Consider the following 19,248-nt stretch of genomic DNA (forward strand, 5'->3'; position numbering starts at 1 on the left):
CGACCTTAATGTTTCATAACAGCCACGTAAGTTCCCGTCTTCTAATAACATGTTCATTTTTCCACTATAATCTACCTTGTTCATAATTACTATCGCATTTAGTTTGTCCTCAAAAATTTGTTAAGTTATACCATGAATTAAAGAAAGATCCTGGACTTCATCTTACGAAACAAAGAAAATGTGATAGTAATTATGGACAGGGAAGATTATACTGGAAAAATGAACATGTTATTAGAAGACGGAGGAACTTAGGTGCCTGATGAACCTGATGAACATAGCGACAGAAAGGGAGGGGAATTATTTTTTATTTTTTTTGGCTAACACACGTGTAATTTTACCTTATTCCTAGTAATGACCCTCGTATTGTAGTCTTAATGACCCTCATGTAATAGTCTTAATGACCCTCATGTAGTAGCCTTAATGACCCTCATGTAGTAGATAGTCTTAATAGTATGTTAATTAGATATTATCACCTTTATATTATAATAATAAGATATTATCACCTTTATATTATAATAATAAGATATTATCACCTTTATATTATAATAATAAGATATTATCACCTTTATATTATAATAATAAGATAAAAGGACCCCAATGGACTTTTTTTGGGTTATCCCAGGTACTACACATATGCTGATGTATGATAATCTATGTAACTGTATTTGTGTATACCTGAATAAATTTACGTGCCCCTTAAGTCACACCCAGACCACTGAGTCAGGCACGGGTAAGCCAACCCTCACTACTGCCGTGACCCAACAATAGAGCCATCGGCTATCCTACCTTCAGGTGTGTCTTTGGACACCATTGTCTTGTGCGCATTTCTAATACTGCCAACACCACTAAACGGGCCATGTTATAACAGACCCGTGATTTATCATATCTTGTAAACCAACAACAGTCACCTTTCACTTCGTTGTTTGTCAGAGACCACACATCTACCACACACTCAGGAGTGTGTGGCCAGCATGTATTTATACCTTCTGGACATTAAACACTACCAAGATTCACAGGTGCGTTACTCAGTATATATAATTCACAGCTTGTAAAGTGAGATTTATCAGCACAACATCCACACGATAATGGCGTCAGCGAGCTTTTAAACTTTGTTCCCGTAGATAGCGGAATATCAAAGTTCACTTCTGTGCTTGTCTGACAGACTCACTGAGCCCTTTCGTGAAAATATATATTCATATCCACGATGCATAACACTGTTCTCACACTTGGAGGAAGTAGTGTGTGGTCTCATACTCTTGTTCTGTCTGCGCTATCAACTCACTAAGTTATGTTCATATTATCTTCTATGATTTTCCTCTCCTATATTGCTGTGAGGTTTTGCCTCATTAATTATGTTATCGTATACCATTATACTTGGTTCCGGGACCAGCCTCGCAGCGAACTTTCGCACTTTGTCTAGTTTTAAGACACGCAGTCAGAGTCGTCAACTGTATCAAGATGGAGTCGTGCTTGACAGTGGTAGAGACAATTAACAAGAAGGAAGTGAGAATGGACGAGGGAGGGATGATAAAAAAAAGTTGTAAAATGGAGAGAGATATACAGTGGAAGATGGGATGAGAGAATAAAGAGAGGATGACAACAAAGTGAGCAGGGAACAGAATAAGGTGGTAGGGAGAGTACTTGTCAAGGAATGCGGATTTGTGTGCGACAGTGTATGTAGCACTGCGTAACACTGGTGATAACCTCCAGTATCCTTCCCTCCCTATCGCCCTCCCTCCCTCCCTCCCTCCCACGCTACATAACCAACGATAACTTTACAACGAATTAGGTCACTGGGGTGCACCGTCTACCAGTCCACTCTGGCACCACCAGTGATGATCGTACATATCTGAAAGCTTCCAGGTTATTTTCGCTCACCTCATCCAGAAGTATCCTGGCCATTTCTATTTTCAATTTTCTTACTTAGGAAACATAAACAGAAATATGGAAGATTAATTGGTCTGTATATTTCGACCCCTTCTTGTGACCCTCTTATTTATGGTTAAATGTACGTTTTAATAAATTTGTGAAACCTAACCCAACCCAATTTAACCTATCCTGAAAAAAAAAATACTTTTAGATTTACAATAAGCGTTAAAGAAATTGTAACAAGAGGACAGGTCAGTTGTGTCCTCCATCTTAATGTAATCCAGTTTATTGCTGGCTTAATATGTATAAATTTTGGCTCATTAATTTATCCTAACGTAACTTAAGTAAAAACGGCTTATATTTATTAGACAGAGGTTAGTCAGTACTGTCTAGCGCCGTGGACCGTTCGGAAGTATCTGAATTGGAACACGTCTGGAAACACTGTCTTATGAGGATGAGACAGTGGAGAAGTTCTTCTGGTAGGACTCACGCCTGTGGCTCCTCTGAGGCAATAGCCACAAGAAGATAATGTTCGTAGAAGGCTCTGCACGCAACCACGCCCTACTCCACACCATTCCTTCAAACACCAGCAAGCAAACAACCCCAACACCTTCCTTCCCTCACACACACACTTCCGCATCCTATCACATGAAAAAGTGCTCAGATTTTCAGGTGGTATTGAGACACTTTAATATCACATCTTAACTTTTTTTTTTTACGAGGTGGACCGATAAGCCAGAAGGAAGGCCCCGCCCAGATAGTGAAAAACTCATAGCAACGAGTCATCAAATGACATCCGCGGCCGGAGAAATTTTCTCATTTCTCCTTACAAATAAAATAGCAGCAACAGCAATACACACCAACAGCAGCAGTACACACCAGCAGCAGCAGCAGTACACATCATCATCAGCAGCAGCAGCAGCAACACACCAACAGCAGCAGTACACACCAGCAGCAGCAGCAGTACACATCATCATCAGCAGCAGCAGCAACACACCAGCAGCAGCAGCAGTACACATCATCATCAGCAGCAGCAGCAACACACCAGCAGCAGCAGCAACACACCAGCAGCAGCAGCAACACACACCAGCAGCAGCAGCAACACACACCGGCAGCAGCAGCAACACACACCAGCAGCAGCAGCAACACACACCAGCAGCAGCAGCAACACACACTTTTCAATGTCATATCAGTGTTTACCATCACACAATGCGCACACATATTGTTTGCTCTCCCTTCTTTCCCAGGGAACTCCCAGGGGAGCAAGCAGACCTTAATAATGGGAGAGAGAGAGAGAGTGAGGGAAATAAAGAGAGAACTATTACATCCACAAAATGCGCCAAACCTGTACAGATTATAAAGAGATAAGGCTATGAGGGTGAAAGTTGGGCTATCGGAAAACAGAAGTAGTGTGATGAATGAACGTTTGTGCTAACAAGGAATGTCAACGTTGACGCACCAAGTTAGTTTTCTCAAAAAATTCAGTGTGTGGCCTACTGAAAGGAAAGTAGGCAAAGTAAAACGCCCAGGAGCTGAAATACAGACCGAAAATGGATTACACATGTTCTTTGATGAATGATACAGTCAGTCGGGTGTTTGATTGTCAAAACGACCCGACAAGTTTCACAGAGATGTTGCATAAACGGTTTAGAAAACCGACAAGTTGATAAATGAGACACCTGTACAACATTTGGGTATCAGTATCTGGAAACGTTTCGCCCGTTGGTGGCTTTTTTTTATACTAGGCATGACCTATTTCCACTAGTGAATGTTTCCACTGGTGACGCCACCTACCACTGCTTCGCCTCACCTGTCTGAAGTATATAAGTCCGTTCTCCGCTGTACTGTTATCAAGATTCATGGACTGAACACATCAACTCCATGCACAGAGAGTGTGAGAGACAGAGAGATTAGGGACTATACTGGCCTTGGGGGTCTCTGAGTGTCAGAGAGCTGGTCTGAATGTCAGAGAGTTGTTCTAAGTGTCAAAGAGCTGATCTGAGTGTCAGTGAGCTGATCTGAGTGTCAGTGAGCTGATCTGAGTGTCGGCATTGCGCTTCACTTGGCTTCACTTACATCACTAACACAACCTTGTCTCCCAGACTCCTCACAGCTTCCTTAACTCCTGAAGTTTAGATTCGTTTATGTAAAGTTTACATTTACGTTAGTTTACAGGAAAGATTTGTTCGAAGTTACTCGCAGTTTACCTGGACTGTACAGTCCCGAAGAGAAAAGAAGTTTGAGATTTTGAAAAAATAAATGACATAGTTAACTCTATATACACATGGTAAATAAAGACTGGGTGAGGCTGGGACACATGAGAGAGTAAGCTATTCTATAAAGAACATAAGAATAGAGGAAAGGAAAAACACTGCAGCAGACCTACTGGCCCTTTCCAGACAAGTCCTTGTCAAAACCACTCATTTTAATCTATGTATCTGTCCATCCTTTCAGAACATAAGCGGTAAAGAAATACGTGACAAATATGAGGCAGTGAGTCACAGTCAGGAGACTGGTGGTGAGAACATACAAGTGGAGATACTCAAGGATCACTTCCCTCTCTCTCCTTGTAGTTGTACCCAACACTGCTCGTTCCATCTCGCAGACTGCTGCCTCCTCTCCCCTACAGAGTATTTCCATCTATTGTTGAAAATGGTATAAAATACCTGGAACGATCATTCCAGACCATGGAGCTGAACTCTTCTCCAGGCTGAGGGACTGACCACCTCAAATACTTTTTCTCCAAGGTTGATGGACTGATTACATCATCTTTATTTCATTACTACTGTTCCCTCTTTATTTGACTGAAGACGCCCACCCTGTACACGAAAAGTTTTATTATTAAAGATACCCAGCTGTTGCACACGTATCTTAATCTATTTCCATTTACTTTTACATAATTATATTATGTCATTCAAATTCCTTCTACCCTCCGCAGTGCGCCCGCCCCGCCCTTCCCACCTCCACAAAATCTGTAATTATATGTTGTGGTGACACTGCCACATTAATATTCGTGGACAAACTTTATTAAAAGTAATGCAAACGATTCAGAAAACATACCATCATTCCGCCCTCAGCACCTACACTCCAAGACTCCACAACCACCCTTCCACCACCCACTCCTCATGCCCACTAACCATCTACGCCCACTACGTCCCCTCACACCAACACTCCCTATCCACTGTTCCTTCCCCCACCTCCATACCCACCACCACACCTGCTACAACACATCGACTGTGGCATCTCAGTCACTGACAGGCGTCATAAAATTTCCGGTCCTCACTACGAGAAATGTTTAGGTGGCTAGAAAGGTCTTGTAAGACCCCAGCCAAGAGCTGACGACACTAGTCCCTCCTTCACCTTCTCTTACCAAGAAAGTTATTGTGAGTTGCTGGTGTCACTGCACTCAGTCACTTGCTATATACATCGAGTTATATATATCTCACTACATATACATACAATTTAATCAGCATTCTAATGATAAAATTATTCTTTGTGTGTACTCGCCTAGTTGTGTGCGTGTGTATTCACATAGTCATGTGTGTACTCGTATATATATAGGTGTATACGTGTGATGTACATACACTGTACTCGCATAGCCAGTGATGTACATACATAGTTGCAAGCGTATGTACTTACATAATTATACACGTATATACTCACCTGCATATTTTAAAACTGTATACGTATACTCTGACAGTAAATTACATATCGCTTCACGAAGAATCGCATTTAAAAATTAATATCTGCAGTTATCTATTCCGCCTTGCGCACAGTTAATTACACATCACTAATGTTTAACATTCTAGTGAATAACACTTGCTGAGTACAGAGTGTTGTTCACGTCTTGCCTAACCATCAACACTGGTAGCTCAGGGTGAAGCCAGAAGTGTGTATTTTCCTGGAAGACGACGTATTAATGATGGCTGATAACTGATGGATAATCTCTGAGGTATGTCTGATAAGCCAGTGAGGTGGTGTTGACAAACACTTTAGCCATATTTATTATTATTATTATTATTATCACCATCATCATCATCATCATCTGGTATTACGTACACCTAGAAGCTTTCATATACGTCACCTTGTATAAATAAATTAAAGGGTATTATTATTATTATTATTATTATTATTACTAGCAGTAGTAGTATTAAGACGGTAGACGCCTCTAGCGTCTCAATGGATCCTTGTTTTTCATGTGTAGTTTCTGGTTGTTAGTTCTTAATATTCCTCCTTGTTCCATCACTGAACACCTTCCTCCACACTGTCTCTCCCTCTCTACCATCACTGAACACCTTCCTCCACACTGTCTCTCCCTCTTTACCATCACTGAACACCTTCCTCCACACGACACTGGAGGACAGGAGAGATAGGGGGGACATGATAACGACATACAAAATACTGAGAGGAATTGACAAGGTGGACAAAGACAGGATGTTCCAGAGATTGGACACAGTAACAAGGGGACACAGTTGGAAGCTGAAGACACAGATGAATCACAGGGATGTTAGGAAGTATTTCTTCAGCCACAGAGTAGTCAGTAAGTGGAATAGTTTGGGAAGCGATGTAGTGGAGGCAGGATCCATACATAGCTTTAAGCAGAGGTATGATAAAGCTCACGGCTCAGGGAGAGTGACCTAGTAGCGATCAGTGAAGAGGCGGGGCCAGGAGCTCGGACTCGACCCCCGCAACCTCAACTAGGTGAGTAATGTCTCTCCCTCTCTACCATCACTGAACACCTTCTTCCACACTGTCTCTCCCTCTCTACCATCACTGAACACCTTCCTCCACACTGTCTCTCCCTCTCTACCATCGCTCAACACCTTTTTTTTTACACAGGGTTTGACAAGGTTAAGGATCCCTAGCTTTATTGATAAGCTATTTACAGGTCAAGGATTCCTAACTTTATTGGCAAGCTAATAGCTGTTACCTACATCAGCTCATTTGAAAGCATTTTTTATTGTTATGAGACACACAAGTAGGGAACAGGATGAAGTTGGAGCCATCTGTGGGCCAGCATTTTCATGTGATCAACTGACTTTATCTCGTTGACATCATTATGCTGTACGAATGTGTTCCATACTCGAGTCATCCTGGGTATATATGATCTCAGATGGAGTGATGTTCTGGAGAAGGGTACAGCCAGAGTGAAGTTGCTGCTTTCTGCCCGTCTTGTGGCATAAAGGCTTGTTTCACTCTGTCCTCGAAGTGGATCCAAGTGTGGTACTTTGACAATATTGGCCTTGTACATAACAGTAAGGCCACCCACATCCCTCCTATGTTGAAGGCTCTGCTGAAATGACAGATCTATCCAGGATGGGTCCAGGCGAGAGATGAGACGTCTTGCTCTGTTCTCTACTCTGTCAAGCAGTCGCAGATGAGAGGGCGGGCAGGCAAACCAAGAAAGTGGAGCATACTCAAGGTGTGAGCATACTTGTGCCTCGTGCAGAATCTTGCAACCCCTACTGTCAAGCTGATGCGAGATACGGCGAATTGCTGTAAGGTTCCTGGCTGCCTTGTTTGCAAGATTTACAACATGGTTCTTCATGGTTAGTTTGGAGTCAAATTTAACCCCAAGGATATCAACTTCTCCAGGTGCCAACACCCTCCCATTCATCCTTACTACTGCACCAGCATTACCATCATGGTGCCTAGAGACGATCATTTGCGTTTTCTCATGTGCAAATGTTACTTGCCATCTATTTCCCCAAGCTGATATAGCTCTCAGCTGGTGATTGATATAGCTTAGAGCAGCTGGCATTTCTTCTCTTGGATAAGTGAATGTCAGTGTACAGTCGTCTGCATATGCATGTGATTCTGGGATGAGATGAAGAAGGTCGTTGAAGTAGACATTCCATAACAATGGTCCCAGTACGCTTCCTTGTGGAACACTTGCCCCAATAGGATGTCTTGCTGATTCCGTTCCATTGAGAACTACACTTAGAGATCTACCATGAAGGTAATCACTGAGGAGACATAACGTAGAGCCTGCAATTCCCAGTGCTTGAAGTTTTGCTAAGAGGCCCTGGTGCCACACCCTTTCGAAAGCGCCAGCAATGTCCAGTGCTACCACACAGCTGACTTTGGATTCATCCAGTGAGTGGTGCCACTTAGTGGAGAGGTTTAACAACAGATCAGCAGCAGAGTAACCTTTCCTGAAGACATACTGACCATCACAAAGTAGTGAGTGGTAGTCAAAAAACTCTGTCATTTGTCTTAAGATTATTGTCTCAAGGATCTTACCAGTGATTGACGAGTGACACTCCTTTTTCCACACCGTCTCTCCCTCTCTACCATCGCTCAACACCTTCCTCCACACTGTCTCTCCCTCTCTACCATCGCTCAACACCTTCTTCCACACTGTCTCTCCCTCTCTACCATCGCTGAACACCTTCCTCAGCATCGTCTCTCCCTCTCTACCATTTCCGCTGCTTAGCGCTGACTCTTAAGGTTTTAGCATCTTCTCTGAATATAAAAGAATATAATCTACCCCTTCTCCTCTGTCTTCTTCGCTCTGTTATGTGTGAATGTTTGAGTGCATGTGAGTGTTGAAGTACATGTGAATGTTTGAGTATATGTGAATGTTTGAGTACATGTGAATGTTGAAGTACATGTGAATGTTTGAGTATATGTGAATGTTTGAGTACATGTGAATGTTGAAGTACATGTGAATGTTTGAGTATATGTGAATGTTTGAGTACATGTGAATGTTGAAGTGCATGTGAATGTTTGAGTATATGTGAATGTTTGAGTACATGTGAATGTTGAAGTACATGTGAATATTAAAGTACATGTGAATATTAAAGTACATAAGCATGACTCCCGCTGTGTTACTCCCCCTCACCACACACCATATAACCTGTACCTAATTATAATACAAGTCACTGTATACGTCGTGTACACGTTCCTATATATTTAACCTTAATACCATGTGGCGGTCATTAAGCACAAGGAGTGGTGGTGGCGGCTTGAACCTCCGTCTAGGCACACCAGAGAAATATAGTACCCACCTGTGTCCACCTGGCTGACCATGTGTAAGTTGTGTATGTATTGTGTGGTGATCTCCACACCCTCTATTTCCTTTGACATCTCTCGCCCTATTATACCATTTATTTATCTTTTGTGTCGAATATCTGTATTAAAAGTCTTTCACATATATGTGTTGAAGACATCTGTAAACAGTGTCATTGTGGTAAGTGATAAATGTTAACATGCGAACGCCTGTATTGACACATGAAGTGTGTGCATGTTTTTCCTACGATAATTAGTTAAATATGTACGTGAATCATGTTATATGTGTAGTACGTGTATGTGTGCATGTATGTTGTTCACTTCCTCCCTCCTACCTCCTGATTACTGTCTGTCCTTGTTCGTTTACCCTCCACAATCTTAACTAGACCTCCCTCACCCCTCCTGCTCACTCTTCTTCCCTCCACGGTCAGCCTTACTGAAGCACCACAAAGTTGTAAGTTTATTGGCTTAAGGCTGAGTGCCTCACAATGTACTGGGCGAGTCAAGCATCTACAAAAACAACACCGGAGGTAACATACATGTTAGGAATGTTGTGTGTAAGGGCCCCCCTCTCAAGGCGGAGTCTGTGAAGTCTCCAGAAGGGAAAGGTATTTTCAGTAGAAACCCAGCTTAAGTGATAGCAATAACCTCTAACATGACAGCAGGGAGCCTCGTTAGTGTCAGCAAAGTGAACACTTCTCTCATGTTCCTTAAGGCTGTCGGAAAAGAGCCGCCCGGTTTACCAGTGTGCTGGAGGGGGCAAGTGAAGCAAGAAACACAGTAATAATGGTAGAATTACCGACAGAATGTTAGGTAAATGTCTCTTAAGTTGTATCTGTGTCCATTTACCAAACAGGAAACAGAGTAGACATCTGAAAAAAGAGACAATTTTCTGTTTCGCTCATTATTGGACTTTATCACGTCATCGAGCGAAACAACATAATATAAACATTTACTCTGCATACTGTGTCTCATTATCATACTGGTCACCTAAATTTATCAGTCAAAACACCAATACGAACCTGAAGTATCAGTGGCAGAAGTATAATTCATAATGTCTCCAAGTGTATTAGCTGGGCGAACTGCCAGTTTAGTACATGGAAGAGTGAAGGATGTTAGTGAGATGTCGTGAATTAGAAACACAGGGAAGGCAACGTACAGGTGTCTACACACGAGAAGTGAGTTTAGTAGAGGTGAAAATTGTGGAAGTTTGAGATTAATCATAGTTATTAGCTCCCCACGGGAGAACACTTGGTGGTTGAGCATAAACTGATATTTTTTTGTCTTTTCTGTCTTTCCCTTCTTTATACTTATTTCGCCAGCACCAAGAGTCTGGCAACAATAACACAATACAAAATTACCCACACATAGCAGAAAAAACTTAAGTTGTTATAAGTTTCTTTCTTTTATGTGCGGGTTATTTGTGTATTGTTCCAGTCACGGTAATGTGACATTCAATTCTTTTAGGAGAACACAGAATTGATTGATTATTTTAAAGCCTATCGACTACACGACGGTGATTATGGCTTCATGTAAACCAAAATGACCGAAATGTTCATACATGAAAGTGGCTTTCTTCGTGCTTGAAAATATTATGTTACATGTAAACTACACATTGCTTACTGTACAAAGAAATGAAAACTTTGATTTGATTTTGATTTATTATCAAACAAAAATACTTTAACCCATAAAATATGTTATTATTATTAAAGATTAGCCGGTATTCTCCCGGCCCAGGCCTTTTCCAAGTGGTGGCCCGGCCTTGGCTCCCTCTTTAGGGAGTGTCTGAGACCTAAGTCTCCCATGGGAGGAGGCACAAGTACCTCCTCATCTTTGGGACCAACTGTCCCCAGGCCTAGCCACAAGCTAGGCCTCTCTGGTCTGCCATCCCCGCCCCAAGGGGGCAAATGGGAATGACAGTCTTATGAGCTAAAGGCTCGGGCTCAGGCACCTACCCTACCCTAGAAGGGTTAGGCATGGTGTCGATGATGATGCCATAAAATATGTAATAAACCTCATTGTATGTACACACTGAGAAACATACACCTCTCAGTATACTTCAATTTTATGCTTCTTTTCACCTCTTTCATAGTAAGACTTGTCGAGAAATGTTAAAAACACAAGCAAACTTTTATTTGCCGACTACTTACAGTTCTAAACATAGTCTTTTTTTACGGGACTGACGACTGTTATTCCTCTCTAAAAACGTGAAGTGACTTTCTTTGTTGTATCCCACATGAAGGGTCTTGAACCCACCCTCGTCATAGTTACACCCTCAAAATCACCGACGTTGTAGTTACCCCTTGAAACTGCTGAAGCTATAGTTACCCCTTGAACCTACCGTCAGCCCAGTTACTCACTGAACCCACCGTCAACACAGTTACTTCTTGAACCCACCTTCAGCGCAGTTACTCCTTGAACCCACCGTCAGCGCAGTTACTCCTTGAAATCATCGCCATTATAATTAACCCTGTAAGCAACCCAAGCTATAGTTGTTACCTTGAAATCACATACCATAGTCACTGTCGCTGACATATAAGACAGTATCCGACGTGAAAAGATCTTCTCCAGGGGTGTTAAGCACTTGCACGGCAGTGTTGCAAAGGCAGGAAGTAATACATCACCTGTAATCACAGGTGTAGGGCCGGTGTTCTACTCTTTATTGACGCTAAACACCTGTGATGATACAGCTGCTTCCTGGAACACGTGTTTATACTCAGCTGTGGCTCGTAGTGACATTTCTGGGGTGGAACAACCTACCTTCACACCTTGTACTTCACGTAATAGTTACTTATGATGAGGTGGACTGGTAACCCAGCCGAAAGGCGGCTTACATGACCAAAAGCTCCGCTGAGCGAGCTTACAGTGTTTTTAGTAATAATAATAATAATAATAATAATAATAATAATAATAATAATAATAATAATAATAACTGCATTAACATAAAGAATTAAGTGTGGTCGATAAATTTGCTACGTTGCCTCTGAGGCACGAACACAGTACGCCAGATATATTTTACTCTAGGCTGTGTTGCCTAGGATGTGCTTGACTGTGTGGTAAGTGACATATGGGAGTGCCAAGGAGTGCCTAACAGGAGTGCCAAGACTACTCAAATATGGCAAACTGAAGAGGTTGTCCTTGACTGTGTGGTAAGTACCAAGCAGAAATCCCAAACAGTGTTAAGCAGGAGTCTTTAGGTGCAGACTGAGCAGGTTGTGCTTGGCTATGTGAGTAAATGCCAAGCAGGAGTGCCAGGCAGGAGTGCCAAGCAGGAGTGCCAGACAGGAGTGCCAAACAGGAGAAAGCCCAACACAACAGGGCCTTCTTACCACTGCTAGCAACACTGACGTGGTCACTAAAAAAGTTTAATGGCATTTTTGCGCCTTAAGAGTGCCATTACGCCAATGTTCAGGAACTACACTAAGAAGCCCTTAACACCTGTCGTGGGAACGCCTAAGACCTTCCTTAATACATGTTCCGGCTACCCTTAAACACCTTTAATATTGCCTCGCATGGGCCAGTGGACCTGCCTCGCACGGGTCAGTTGGCCTGCCTCGCGTGGGCCAGTTGGCCTGCCTCGCATGGGCCAGTTGGACCTGCCTCATATAGGCCAATGGGCCTGCTGCAGTACTTCTTCTTTCTTATGTTCTTAGTGAAGGAAGAAACTGCTCAAGTTATCACGATAACATATATATATATATATATATATATATATATATATATATATATATATATATATATATATATATATATATATATATATATATATATATGCCGGACTTGAGTCCTGGAGATGGGAAGTACAGTGTCTGCACTCTGAAGGAGGGGTGTTACTGTTACAGTTTTATAACTGTAGTGTAAAGCATCCCTCTGGCAAGACAGTGATGGAGTGAATGATGAAAGTTTTTCTTTTTCGGGCCACCCTGCCTTGGTGGGACTCGGTCGATGTGTTAATAAGAATATATATAAATATATATATATATATATATATATATATATATATATATATATATATATATATATATATATATATATATATATATATATATATATATAAATTATTATTATTATTATTATTATTATTATTGTAGTAGTAGTTGTTTTTGTAAATATTTTTTATTCTTAACATCATATATAGAGCACTCACTCTCAAAAAAGTTATTTCCCAGCTAGGAGACGATAAAAAATTTCTTGAAACTCCATACAAGTCACGTAACAAGAGTTCATGCAATTCCAAGCAAAAGAGGAAAAAAACAAAAGTATGAATCTGCATATAATTCCCTGCAACATGACGTAGAGCGTAAGTACGTATAATTCCCTGCAACATGACGTAGAGCGTAAGTACGTATAATTCCCTGCAACACGACGTGTCAGCTCACTCTCTGCTATAGTTAACAAGGAAGGTACCAGTCAGGAAAAGCGACTGACATCGCGCACACCAATTACACTCGTGAGAATCTTAACCCTGACGCCAGCGTCAGCCCGTCGCAACTCCAGCCGCTGGTTCCGTGACAATGCGTTCTTTCTTTCCTTATAACAAATTATCGTATTCACGGGAAAGATCTAAACCCATATGGGCCATACAGCGCCAGGAAGATTTCAAAACGGTTACATATTTTGCAAAAAAAAAAAAATCAAATTTCATTTACAGCCTAATGGCAAGACAGGGATTTTGTTTTCAGTGTCAGGGAGACACCTTGGCGTCACATATACCCAGTTAACATTACCAGTATTGTCTGACCTCTGAAATGTTTTTCTGTCTTAATAGTCCAGTTATGAGAAAGAAACGTGGTGGGTTATTAATGGCAATGTGATCACTACAATGTATGTTATCCTAGTTACTACTAGTGTATGTTACCCTAGTTACTACTAGTGCATGTTATCTTAGTTACTACTAGTGTGTGTTATCTCATTGTTACCAGCGTATATTATCTTAGTTACTACCTATGTATGTTATCCTAGTTACTACTAGTGTATGTTATCCTAGTTACTACTAGTGTGTTATCCTAGTTACTACTAGTGTGTGTTATCTCAGTTACTACCAGCGTATATTATCTTAGTTACTACTAATGTATGTTATCCTAGTTACTACTAGTGTATGTTATCCTAGTTACTACCAGTGTATGTTATCCTAGTTACTACCAGCGTATATTATCTAAGTTACTACCAGTGTATGTTATCCTAGTTACTAACAGCGTATATTATCTCAGTCACTACCAGTGTATGTTATCCTAGTTACTACTAGTGTGTGTTATCTCAGTTACTACCAGCGTATATTATCTTAGTCACTACCAGTGTATGTTATCCTAGTTACTACCAGTGTACGTTATCCTAGTTACTACCAGTGTATGTTATCCTAGTTACTACTAGTGTGTTATCTCAGTTACTACCAGCATATATTATCTTAGTTACTACTAGTGTATGTTATCCTAGTTACTACCAGTGTATGTTATCCTAGTTACTACCAGTGTATGTTATCCTAGTTACTACTAGTGTGTGTTATCTCAGTTACTACCAGCGTATATTATCTTAGTTACTACTAGTGTATGTTATCCTAGTTACTACCAGTGTATGTTATCCTAGTTACTACCAGTGTATGTTATCCTAGTTACTACCAGCGTATATTAGTTACTACCAGTGTATGTTATCCTAGTTACTACCAGCGTATATTATCTCAGTCACTACCAGTGTATGTTATCCTAGTTACTACCAGCGTATATTATCTTAGTTACTACCAGTGTATGTTATCCTAGTTACTACTAGTGTATGTTATCTTAGGTATTACCAGCGTACATTATCTTAGTTACTACCAGTGTATGTTATCTTAGTCAATACCTGTGGAAAATTACATTTATCTGGACATAAAATAAGGTACATACCAGTAAATTGTAACAAAGATCATTATTATTTATCAAAGTTACCGAGACAAGTAGGAATTTGGGACACCTAGGTAGCAAAAAATGTCTCCCTTCGATACCTACCACTGTCATAACCACAAGTTGCTCAAGACCTATTAATTACAAATGAAATATGCATCACTAGGAATTCTGGTAAATATAAAAATTTGTGGACTGTATATTAAAATTAATAAATGATTACATATGCACAGTTATATAACAGAAGGAGTATATATATCTTAATACTACTCACCAATTTGACTGGAGATTACTCTGTCATGTACTGGACCCCCCTTTTTGCCTACATTTATAAATTTACTGGCCAGAATTTAACATAAACAGACTTATCTGAGGTTCCTGGAGCTGCCCTGTACATCGGTTTAATGCTCAACTTATGCAGAAATACACATCCAACAATTTCGGCTCCTATTTGAGAGGTTTTAAGCCCAATATAACCTCTAGAACACAAAAATTCTTCCGATTATTCACTAACGTTTGTGTTGACTCAATTCAAAAAAATGACGAGTCTCTCTGCGCAGGCGCAGGGCTTCCCATTTTTATAACAATTTTTATTAAATACAATATAGGCCATCAATTTACATATACTGTATTTCAGGAAAATATATAGTATTTTCCACAACACCAGTGTTTGTTATCCTAGTTACTACCAGTGTATATTATCCTAGTTACTACCAGTGTATGTTATCCTAGTCACTACTAGGTTAAGTCAGTATAGTGAAGGAAGAGAGGGGGCCCAGGATGCTACCCTCGGGGATACCTAATTGGTTGGGTAGTTGAGGCAGTACCATGTATAACTGCTTGTTGTTGTTGTTTGTTCAACAGAATTTGGGAGTCCTTGGTGTGTAAGTTAGTGAAGAACAACACAGCAGTCTTGGGAGTCCTTGATGAGTAAGTTAGTAAGGAATAACACAGCAGTCTTGAGAGTCCTTGATGAATAAGTTAACGAGGAATAACACAGCAGTCTTGGGAGTCCTTGGTGAGTAAGTTAGTGAGGAATAACACAGCAGTCTTGGGAGTCCTTGGTGAGTAAGTTAGTGAGGAATAACACAGCAGTCAGCTGCACTGAAAGTTTTACGCGGAAAAACGTGAAGGTCCGGGAGGACACTTGTTTCTGATTGCTGCGTAATCTATTGCAAAGATTCTTTTATTCGCATCAGCAATACTTTTTGAGAGGTTCTGAATCCATTCTAGCAAGGTGTAAGAGCATTATGTTGCTTGTGGATCACGTTCTCTATTTTATTATTATTATTATTATAGTTTAGATATTGGTCTGTATACTTTAACTTCGGTTGAATATACCCAAAGGTATACACACACACACACACACATATACATTTTTGTATTTGCACCAAGGGAAATGTATATACCTCTCTGTGTTCACTCCAAGTTCTATAGTTAATTGACTTTCAAGATTATCAACATGAGTCATTAGCACTGAACAAACCTTCTGCCAACAGTCAGAATTACTTTCAATACCTAATAACAGGGATTAATCTCTCAGTGTATATATATATATATATATATATATATATATATATATATATATATATATATATATATATATATATATATATATATATATATATATATATATATATATATATATATATATATACTGAGAGACAAAGACCACTCGGTATATACAACCGTCTCCATACTAACAAAATAAGATACAATAAGATCTACGAGGCTGAGTGTTTACTCACCTGGTCGTTAAGACACTTGACACTCACACGTCTGTGATAACTAATATTAAACACTTAAACGATACACTAGGCACACGTAAAAAATACATTCGTAATAAATAACCTTAAAACTAAGTTCGTAAATAAAATAGTGTCAAAAATGTTCGATCGTGCGCATCGCAGAAAACTTGGCTCGAAACTGCGAGGTTGAGCGTGGTGAAGCTCTCCTGGGTGCCTCCACGGGGCGGGGCTTCACTACCTCCACGGGGAGGAGCCTCTGCGCCTCCACGGGGCGGGGCAACCTTGCCTTCAGGGACAGTGCCTTCTTGTCTTCAGGGACGGGGTCTTGTCTTCAGGGACGGGGAATTGTCTTCAGGAAAGGAGCCTGAGACGTGTGCATCGAAGTATGTACTGTATACAGGCATCAAAACACTGCCCCGAATATATGCTCTGAGCCGTCAGAAATGCCTTGAAAAATGAAACAATACTGTGCTAAAACTGTTTACTAACAGAATAGGTTATATATATATATATATATATATATATATATATATATATATATATATATATATATATATATATATATATATATATATATATATATATATATAATATATACATATATATATATATATATATATATATATATATATATATATATATATATATATATATATATATATATATATATATATATATATATACCGAGATGTTATAGAGTAACATGTCCCTGGATGATGGTGACAGCTTGTCCTGAGAGGTCGACTCGCCCATCAGTCCTCACAGTGACCAGCACATCACCGCCCCGGGGGGAACACTGCCGACCTGGTGTGCAAGACACATTGTTAGCATCAAGTTGGCAATAATACTGATAAGGATGTGAAATGATGGTTGGGGAAGGATATCTAAATACATGCAGTTAGGATCGAGGGACATAAACTGCAGAGACTAATTTGAGAATGGAGTATTTTTTTTTTTTACCCAGAGAAATGGAAAAAAAATCTCCTGATTCGTGTCATTTGGTGATATGCTCGATTTATTGTCTGGTTTATTAGATTCAAAGCCTATAGATTACAGTCATAAAAAATACATGCCACCTGTACACACTTGGTTAACTGGGTTTCAATTACATGTAATGTGTTTATCACAAGCCAATAATAGTTTAATCTTTAAATTAGGGATTAAATAAAACTTTCAGCATATAATCTAAAAGATCTACCCCGTAAAACATGCCACATCTTAAGATTAAATCGTAATTATTTGTTTGGCGTTTGTAGCTAATGTGTGTTAGGGTTACATGACTCTAGAGGGTTTAGAGCTTAGTCTTCATTGTAATTGTGATAAAATAACCAGACATTAACCCAGATTTAATTCTCAATTGCTTTTTTAATTTCTAGTTTGTTTTTGTAATTTCTAGTTATAGTAGTTTGTAGGATCAGTGATCAGACATAAGAGTTTTTTTAAGCTCTTTTCAAAATAGGATTTCTTATCTTTACTTTGATTCTCAGGGATAAATTTCTTCTTAATCTCCGGTAGCTTTTCCCACAGACTTACATCTGAGTTTAGAGATGCTGAGTTCTTGTGACCAGTGGGGACCCAAGACTGTGTGCGCTGATCCTGTGGAACAATAATGATGTATTTAAAGCTCTCAGGGCAGTAACGTGTAGGAACATTGTAATGTAAAACAGTGGAATTATTTACCGAAAAGGTTAATAAGACAACATACGGGTTATGGCATTTTACCGAGAAGACGTTTCTGAATTATTCATTACCTTTGTAACTTGTTCAGCTATCAAAACATTGGGGCCCAGTCCCTGGGCCCATTATGTACCTCTGTAATGTTGAAGTACAGTCCCTGTACCCATTATGTACCTCTGTAATGTTGAGGTACAGTTCCAAAACCCATTATGTACCTCTGTAATGTTGAGGTACAGTCCCTGGAACCATTATGTGCCTCTAATGTTGAGGTACAGTCCTAGACCCATTATGTACCTCTGTAATGTTGAGGTACAGTGCCTAGACCCATTATGTATCTCTGTAATGTTGAGGTACAGTCCCTGGACCCATTGTGTACCTCTGTAATGTTGAGGTGCAGTCCCTAGACCCATTGTGTACCTATGCAATGTTGAGGTACAGTCTCTGGATCCATGATGTACCTCTGTAATGCTGAGGTACAGTCCCTGGACACATTATGCACCTCTGTAATGTTGAGGTACAGTTCCTGGACCCATTATGTACCTCTGTAATGTTGAGGTACAGTTCCTGGACCCATTATGTAACTCTGTAATATTGAGGTACAGTTCCTGGACCCATTATGTATCTCTGTAATGTTGAGGTACATTTCCTGGAACCATTATGTATCTCTGTAATCTCTTTGACTATCGCCCACAGGATGAGTATAGGGTGCATGATAAAGATATTAAACTACCAAGAAGACGTTTCGCCCACCAGGGACTTCGGAGAGAATTGATAAAGTCCCTGGTGGGCCAAACGTCCTCACAATAACATGCCATAAATCACATGTTGTCTCATAAAACATGTAACATAACTTTTATCTACATTAATTTACGTAACCTATCAATACCTTCCATGACTGGGAATATTTTTAGTCTTGTAGGAATTTGAAATCCATTTTTTTTTTTGCAGAGACAAAGTAGCATCGAGAGAGAGTGTGGAAACACTCCCGAGTGTAGTGATTGTTTACACCTGACTTACTTATGAATTATCCTTCTGCAACAATAGGCACAGTCACTAAGGTTTATCAA

General features: G+C 40.1%; 2 protein-coding genes across 4 annotated transcripts in view; both read right to left on the bottom strand.

Moving 5' to 3' along the window:
• LOC138854465 (uncharacterized abhydrolase domain-containing protein DDB_G0269086-like) overlaps positions 1–16,718 on the bottom strand; it is a 55,297-nt gene extending 38,579 nt beyond the window's left edge. For 2 of the 3 annotated variants that reach the window (XM_070097929.1, XM_070097927.1), the window contains exon 1: positions 16,505–16,700. The gene's annotated coding sequence lies outside the window, so the exon portion shown is untranslated. Of the gene's footprint in view, positions 1–16,504 lie in introns of all 3 variants that reach the window. The other variant, XM_070097928.1, reaches the window with a different exon arrangement.
• Positions 16,719–17,155: 437 nt separating this feature from the next.
• The window catches only part of LOC128694397 (phenazine biosynthesis-like domain-containing protein 1), a 30,201-nt gene continuing 28,108 nt past the window's right edge, over positions 17,156–19,248 (bottom strand). The window contains exons 6-7 of the mRNA XM_070097932.1: positions 18,038–18,100; positions 17,156–17,308 (exon numbers count right to left, since the gene is read on the bottom strand). Of these exons, the coding sequence (XP_069954033.1) occupies positions 17,196–17,308; positions 18,038–18,100 (176 nt within the window). The 3' untranslated portion in view covers positions 17,156–17,195. The remainder of the gene's footprint in view (positions 17,309–18,037; positions 18,101–19,248) is intronic.

This window comes from Cherax quadricarinatus, chromosome 60 (genome assembly GCF_038502225.1).
Source record: "Cherax quadricarinatus isolate ZL_2023a chromosome 60, ASM3850222v1, whole genome shotgun sequence".
In the NCBI taxonomy this organism is placed as follows: domain Eukaryota; kingdom Metazoa; phylum Arthropoda; class Malacostraca; order Decapoda; family Parastacidae; genus Cherax; species Cherax quadricarinatus.